The sequence below is a fragment of the Schistosoma mansoni genome, chromosome W (assembly GCF_000237925.1).
Source record: "Schistosoma mansoni strain Puerto Rico chromosome W, complete genome".
Lineage (NCBI taxonomy): Eukaryota > Metazoa > Platyhelminthes > Trematoda > Strigeidida > Schistosomatidae > Schistosoma > Schistosoma mansoni.
Window position 1 is genome coordinate 34,953,345 of NC_031502.1, and position 8,568 is coordinate 34,961,912.

The 8,568-nt window shown below is 32.2% G+C and overlaps 1 protein-coding gene across 1 annotated transcript in view; it reads left to right on the forward strand.

The window, feature by feature from the left end:
• Nucleotides 1-8,293, forward strand: part of Smp_157690 (putative von Willebrand factor type A domain-containing protein) — a gene marked incomplete at both ends in the record, with an annotated part of 123,574 nt that extends 115,281 nt beyond the window's left edge. Inside the window, 5 exons of the mRNA XM_018789482.1 lie at nt 776-997; nt 2,704-3,026; nt 4,126-4,291; nt 4,914-5,226; nt 8,035-8,293. Of these exons, the coding sequence (XP_018654921.1) occupies nt 776-997; nt 2,704-3,026; nt 4,126-4,291; nt 4,914-5,226; nt 8,035-8,293 (1,283 nt within the window). The remainder of the gene's footprint in view (nt 1-775; nt 998-2,703; nt 3,027-4,125; nt 4,292-4,913; nt 5,227-8,034) is intronic.
• Nucleotides 8,294-8,568: the final 275 nt, after the last annotated feature.

The window sequence follows — 8,568 nt, forward strand, 5'->3', positions numbered from 1 at the left end:
TATCATACAACTTAATATTCTTAAGATATTCCCAATTCATCAGTAACAGTCTCTCACAATCACAGCCACTTTTACGTTTGATCCTGTATAATTGTTATTTTCTGATTTATGATATGATTCGGTCTAATTTATTTGTATATAAACTGCGTATGTTTGAAATACAAGATTCGTATCGTGGAGGCTGATTTTAGTGCTCTGGACTGAACTGGCTAATTTAGGCGAGAAGCTTCTATCTCAGAGGACCAATAGCAACTCAAAGTTGACTCTAGGCTGCTCGTACTGTTTTGTGCGTCACTAGTCCGGTCGTATAACTCAGTGTTTGTAGTTGGTAATCATATTGCTTAATAATTGACAGGTAAAATACATGACAATCACTACTTTTTAATCGAGTTAATCTACAGTCTGTTTGAAAGTACTCAAAAGATCATCATACAACCAACAGTATTTACACTTTTAACTGTCGTAATAATATTAAAAACAGGAAAGGGTAGAGCCTATCAAGTTACAAATCTATGGAATATTTTTACAACATTTGAAATTATTCAGTTACTAGGATCACGAACCGGCCTAATTTAAATAACTATTAAAAGTCAGAAAGCAGTGAGACTCCCCAGCGGCAATCATCCTTGACATCACAGCGGATAGTGCCTGTGACCTTCAGGCTCCGTGCCGAGAGCTCAAACTTTAGGCTATTGAGTTGGTATCCAATTGCTTTTACGTCTAAATTTAATTCTGTTGCGATGACCACTTTTATACTCTTCCTTTTTTTCTAAAGGTTGTGAACTGAACAATATCAGATATCAAATGATCAGTGCAAATTACCCATGTGCTGAAAATGATCAACATATTTTGAACACTTTTCTATTTAAAACTATATCAACAACACTTACATTAGCTTCATGTAAATTAGCTTGCGCTAATCAAACTAACTGCCTAAGTTTCATTTATTCTATATCACATGAATTTGATTCAAATATAATTGATAAAACTACCAAATGTATGTTGTACAAAGTAGATCTTTTAGCTATCAAGCAACTAGACCATAAACAAAATCATCAACAGCATTTGACTGGTTTTATTCCGCAACAAACTAATCAGCAATTCGATTCAGTCTTTTCGCCCATGTATACTAGAAAGTGTTTAGCATTCAGCAAAATTTGCAAACACAGTGAGTTCAAAAATATTTATTATAGAGTATATGATGAAATTTTTCCCGTAAAAGTTGTTTAATGTCGGTATATACAGAGAGCAACCATGATCAACCGTTTTTATTCAAGTCGAGGAGATTATATTGTTTCTGCCATTTAGAATGAGATCTATGTGACATGATTCGATTGATTCAGCTCAAAGGCAACAAATGTTTCAGACTTAATGTTATGTTAATTTAAGTTCTCTGTCCCTATTCTCTCCTGACCGACTCATTTTTGTGTATTATTTTATGCTACTTACCAATATTCAGTAAATAGTTCTACTCCTAACAATTTCTACATGTATGTTGTACGGCGATTTTGTCATTTAATATTCTAAAATACTTATATGTACTTATAACGTTAACTGTATTTATCATTATAGTTACTTTCTCTCAATGCCTATAACATTTTCAGTTTTGTATAGTCCTTAAGTCTTTGTTTCAGTGAGAAGGTTTCTAAGTTTGTTTGCTGTTAGTTCCCTATTTACGTATTGATAAACTGTTATCAAGATTCTACAAAGCTGTCATTTGCACTATCTTATGTCATAATTATTCTTTATGTTATCATAACAAGAAGTCATTTTTCTTTCTGACTTACAAACGCGCTAAGCGCTACATATACCTTACGAGTTGAGGTTTGTAACTAATTTATGTTTATTCCTCAGTAAAGAATTGCCTTTTAGACAAATCATTGTTTTACTAACTTTCGCTTCGCGCGTATCTCAGTCGTGTGACAGGACGCTTCGACAGATTTACCACTTGTCAACTTACTTCAATTAATCTCTATAATCTTATTGCTAATTATCATAAAAGTAACTTTTATTAAAAATTATATTGTCCTGACTTTACGAGAAGAGTTTACTTACTAATTACGCTTTAATCACTGTTTTGTTAATCGTACATTTAGTGCTAATTATTAAAATAATTACAAGGATACCGTAACTCTTTGGTAAATTTGCATTCTCTGAGCTAGGTGATCTGACAGTAAAACTTTCTTACCCGTTCTGGATAAAGTCATTAGCTCATATGTCAAGTAGTGTTCAACGTCCGGTCAAATTATTTTAATTCTCTACCTAAATATTACTTCATTACTTAAGTATTTCTCAAATACCCTTATTGGTTATATTTCCTGGATTATTTATCATAATGTAAGCTCTTTGATACACGAACACAAAGGTAAATAAAGATTTTAATAAAAGACTTCATAGTACTATTGGATAAACAAACAGTTAGTTATGTAACATGAATTACTCTGAAAATGATTGTTTCCTAAACCAATTAAACGTGGTACGAAATCCATTGTGGATTATATTTCCGCTAATAGTTTCACATTGGAGAGGTGCTTTTTTTAAGTGCATTTAAATATCATTGGTAGGATGAGTGTGTGAAGAGAGCTATAGTAAAAGCCTCCATATTATCAGATAACAATCAAATAAGTACTATGTTCTTGTTCATTATTGTTTTCAATAATCAGTTGTCATTACCTAATGATCATTTTAATCGTTTTTCAACAGCTTGTTCAAGCCCAAAATTGACAGAAATTTCTAAATGTGAATGTAAAGTCTACAAAAACTATTATGGCTATCCTTCAGAGTCCCCGAAGTTTAAAACTTCTTTACATTGTTCTAAACTTATCAATGTTGAATATTACATCCAATCACAATCGGGTATTTGTCAAAAACAAAATTGGCAAGGTTATACTCCCTGTAGTAATCCAAGATATCGTGATTTACCAATAAGGAATCTAAATAACTGTAATAATCTAAAATCATCTTTATGGTGTGAAGCGCAGCTAGCAGATGATCAAAGGAAGTGTAAAGATGAAGTTTTCAGCAGGGTAAAAATTATTTTGTTATATTAATTGTGTTTATTTATGAACTTTTCTGGGTTTTTTTCTTCAAATTTTTGTGGTTTATCATGAAAAGTGAAATTGATATAAATTTGTTTAGGATAAAAAAGTTTGAGATCCAAAATAAACTCATATAACCTTTATTCTTTTCCATTATTTCAGTGTTGGTCACATAGTATTAAATTTTAATTTCCTTAGTTTTGTGTAAGATTACTAATTTGATTAAAATAAAGTTATTTTTTATATGTAGTTGAAATCATGAGTCAAATGAAGCTAGACCACCATGGAGAACCTGGAAGCACTGGATGGCCTATTGTGGGACTCCTCAGCAGTGCGCATCTACGATCCCACCTCTCGAGATTCGAACCCAGGACCTATCAGTCTCGCGCGCGAGCACTTAACCGATAGACCACTGAGTTACTTAAAAAGAGAGAACTGATACTTAAAGAAAGATGAATTCGGAAATCAATTATTTAAATAAAAAAAATTATCTCTTTTGGGAAATATAGCATCAAAAACATTATAAATCACCAAATGATTCAAATGACACTATACCAAACTTTCTTTGTTACGTATTTAGTGAACAAATTTATAACAACAGAAATTAATATTTCGTCACAATAACTGATTTAATTTATTTGTGTGTGCTTGGTGAACATTTCAGATCATTATTGCTACATGAGGTTCCTATCCAATTTTCTTCGATCATATTCATTATGTTCAAGGATATTTTTCCTTGATATCCACTACAATTAGAGTAAATGTTATTACTTTCACAATATATTGAGACATGTTTATCACTTCCTTGCAGAGATGTAACCTATGAATCTAGAAATTCGACTATAGACCCTTATTTGATGAATTCACATAGACTTCATATACTTCGGTCTGTCTCATCACTTGATACCGTAATCTTTCATAGATTATCATAATGGTGTAATTATATATATTCTTGTTAAATTGTGCGATATTTACAAACCGGTTTATGTTGCAAGTATGATGACAAGTTATTAAAGGGTTTCATTAACAATAAATATAATAAAGAGTTAATCCATATTTTACATTTTATATCATGTATTTTTACTAGTTATGCTCTAAAACATGTGGCCTTTGTACCTGTTATGGTATAAATATATTCAATGGAAAATGTAATTCAACTGGATACAAATTAGATACTCATATAATTTATAAGTCTCATCCAATTAATCGTATATGTATTATTGAAATGAAAAAGTATTTATCAATTTGTGAATGTAAGTTACTTCTAATTTATTTCCATAGAATTTATTTTTGTTAAAGATTTGATATATAAATCTATCATTCACTTTATAACAATTATTTCTTTTAATTTTGACAAGATTAAGAGATTCGAGGAAAAGAAAGGTTTACATCTTAAAATTACCTGCATTAATAATGGTTGACTGACTACATAAAAATTAAATTATGAACATTTGCTAATCCATAACTTTAAGAAGTTTTGGCTTCAAGATGTTAGGATTCAGTATTGCTTGGAAAACTACAGCTAGAAACTATGTCCTTCTTACAAAAGTGTTTTAAATAAAACGATACGAAATTGTTGAATACCATTGTTAACCACAGTAGAAAATAGAGACAATTATGTTGTTGAGAGGCCCTTCAGTAGTACTCTCACCTTTCAGGATGGGATATCGAATCCGTAAAATTTACAATAACCACACATGCGTACGATTCACTGAATTTAAGTTGAATAACTAAGGGTTTTGTGGGCGCTGTAAACTATTAATAAGATAGATTTTGTTTTTTCTTGAAAGTAACTTCATTGTTTCTCTTACGAACTTTCATTTTCATACTACCCCATAAGAAGAAACTTCAATTTAACTAATATTCCCTCTTCAGACTGTCCTATTGGAACATTTGAATATGTACGCGAATGCGATAAACTAACTAGATCACGCTCAGTTGACCAAATTACTGCTCGGCTAATTAAAATCTCACCAAATATTAACGGAAAACCACGATTCGAATGTTCAATTCAAACAAAAAATTATAAATTTGAATGTGGCAATTGTTTAGCTGCATACAGAAACAAATATTCAATAACTTCTTGTAGAAAACTCCCAATGAAATCAGCACAAATGAAAACGGTTTATCAATTAAATTTGATTACAGAATATGTGGTCAGTGTGAATGGTTGTTGCAAAACAAAACGGTAATCAACTTTTTTAGTTATGCTAATCGATTAAATTGTATATAAACTTCACCTGTTTTGATGGTTTAGAATTTTTCGTTGATTTTATTTAATATTTAATTCAAAGAACTCTTTATCTATGCTTAACTGAATCAATCGACGGTTTAACTACTGTTAATAACATTATAATTAATTATAATATGAACAGATTACTCTTCCCCACATGTACTGGTAATTTCACGGCCGAAACACAGTAACACACTGACTGCTTCAGATAATAGACATTTGAATTTACAGAGACATATTCCTTAGTAATTCTACTGGTTAATTACTAAACCATTTAGATATTACCTGTAATCTTATTTGTTAAACAATTCAAAAAGCATTTAGTGATATAGTAGAAATATTTATTCAGAGATAGGCACAATACTACTTTATACAAATGTAATTCCAAGAAAAGAGCAGTTCAGTTGAACAAGAGTGTTTTTGATGGAGTTTTGTTCTCTGAGCTAGATGGTTTGTGCTGATAATGTCGTTCAGAAGAACGATGAAAGCTTCACGATCAAACAATCCAGCTCAGAGAACAAAACTCCATCAAAATCATCCACCTACAAATCCTCTTCATGATTTCAGAACAAGAGTGTGTTTATACTAACAAAAGTTCTTCTCATTTGAGTTTATCATATTATATTGATTCAGAAAAATGTTGTTAGCTGGCCTAAAGTAATAGTCAAGTGAAAAACTAACAAAATACATTTTCATTACTTTTTACCGTTTAATTTTTAAAACAATTAGTCCCTTTAAATTCATTTAGTATTGTTTGTTTGAATCTTCCCATCGATGTGTTAGGACTGCAACTGGTCAGTCTCTAATTGGCATATGTGCATACTGTGCGTATTGCCTCGATATAGCCTTGATTCACAAGCATGATAATTAGTCCCTTTGGTAAATTTCGATAATCCAATGAGAAGACGGAGTTTATCAGAATTATGTGATATATGTATGTGCGGCAACACGTACATAGGGAGAAGCAATCGTGATCTGCAATTAAGGGTGGCGGAACACATACCTAAATGGCTGCAGAAACAAATGTATTCCAATAGTCAAATAAGATCACAGGATATACAGACATCTTCCTCCATTGTGAAACATTTGGTTGAAACTGATCATAAGGTCGACGTCAAGTCAGCATTTGTAGTGTTGTACAAAAGTCTTCAAGGATGTATACTAAGGTTTATTGAAGCCTTGGCTATACGGAAATTGTAACCCCCTTTATGTGTTCAAAAACAATTTGTTCTTACCCTTAACCTACCCTGGTAATGCTGATTTATTATCCAGAGTGATCATCACATTGTTTTTGTGTATTTTATTTATTTTCTTTCTTTGTTACAGTTTACCTTAACCTGTCTAGTTGACCTTTCAATTTTCATATAAAAACGTTTAATTTTTACTAGTAAAAATGGTTTACAGTTACTGTTAATTAAGATGTTTGTTGTCAGAAGGGAGTTCGTGGATATTATAGTAATTTTAATAGTTGAAATCATTAGTCAATTGAAGCTAGACCACCATGGAAAACCTGGAAGCACTGGACGGCCGTTTCGTCCGATTGTGGGACTCCTCAGCGGTGCGCATCCACGACCCCGCCTCGCGAGACTCGAACCCAGGACCTACCAGTCTCGAGCCCGAGCGCTTAACCACTAAACCAATGAGCCAGCATCTAACGGTGTTAATGTCTGACTTCAACCGGTCCACGAAATTGAGCGACACATCCACCAATGTCTTCAGTGAGTTACTATCTCACAACAGACCTGTTTGAACTCCACTGGTCACTGCTTCTCACTAGAACTCCAGGAAATACCTCTTGGAGCCAGTCAATAGTGAGCATGTGTTGGTTATTATCAGAGAGCGGGATCGTGGATTCGCACTGCTGAGGAGTCCCTTTTAGGACGAAACAGCTATTAAACTTGAAACAGAATTTTCATCAAAGATCGCATAGTTCCTTAAATGATTACTTAATCCAACTTAACAGATAAATTTAAAATAATATTGACTACAATAGAATATAGATAATTACCGTTTAGTGTACTACTACCATTTTTTGAAAGTCGTTTGATTCAACAGCATACGTTTATAGACTTATCTTTAAAATAAAATACAGAATACTTATACCTGGATGTTTTACGCTGTTTTAAGTAGTTTTATATATTTATCAATGAACTAGATATAAAACTGTATCTTTCAATAAAATTACAAGATATTATGGATCATTGCAGCTTTTGTCTAAAGATATAAACGGTAATAGTGACTGACTTCGAGAAGTACATCCAGGAGTTCTAGTGAGAAGCAGTGACCAGTGAAGTTCAAACCACGTCTGTTGTGAAATAAGAACTCACTGAAGACAATTAGTGAGCGGTTGCTCAACTTCGTGGATCAGTTGAAGTTAGACATTAACAGAATTGGATGCCAACTCAGTGGTCTATCGGTTAAGGACTCTGGCTCGAGACTGGTAGGTCCCGGGTTCGAATCTCGCGAGTGCGGTATCGTGGATACGCACTGCTGAGGAGTCCCATAATAGGACGAAGTGGCCGTCCAGTGCTTCCAGGTTTTCCATGGTGGTATAGCTTCAATTGACTCATGCTTTCAACTATGAAAATACTAAATCTCCACAAAACCCCTTCTGATAAGTAATAGATATTACCATCTATAGGGTTATTATGGCCTTTCACATTAAGAAATATCCAATCAAACTTATATTGTAATATTTTGTCATTAAAAGTACATTGTTTATTGATAATGTTTCTTATAAAGTATTTTAATTTTTCATTAAAGAACTGAAAGAAGATTTAATTGTGAAAATTGTTCATCACCTCGAATAAAATATAGTCCATGTTACAATAAACAAAGATTGAAACATATTATATTCTATACTCGACCATGGGTTACTTCATCATTAAAACCAGGTGAATGTATTCAACGAACAATCACTAGACGAGAGAAATGTACGATAGATCATCGATTGCTTAAAGGTATGATTTTTTTAAAAAAACGTAAAACATTTTCCCCATTTCTTTATAAATCAGATTCCTGAAGCGGAATGTGAACATAATCGAATGAAATATTCAAAATTATAAACAATATTAGGCATATATTGTTATTGGTTATTTAATTTTCAATCTTAAAATATCAATGAACAAAATATTACTTCATTTAAAGTTTCTACAAATGATATCCCATTACAGTGAATACTTGCTTCACACTAACTAAAGTTTCAGTCCATTAGCTATACTTTTTAAAATAGCACGATACGAAAAGTTTTTTTAAATGTGATATTAGTTTGTGATCAAAGAACATTTATGAGGAATA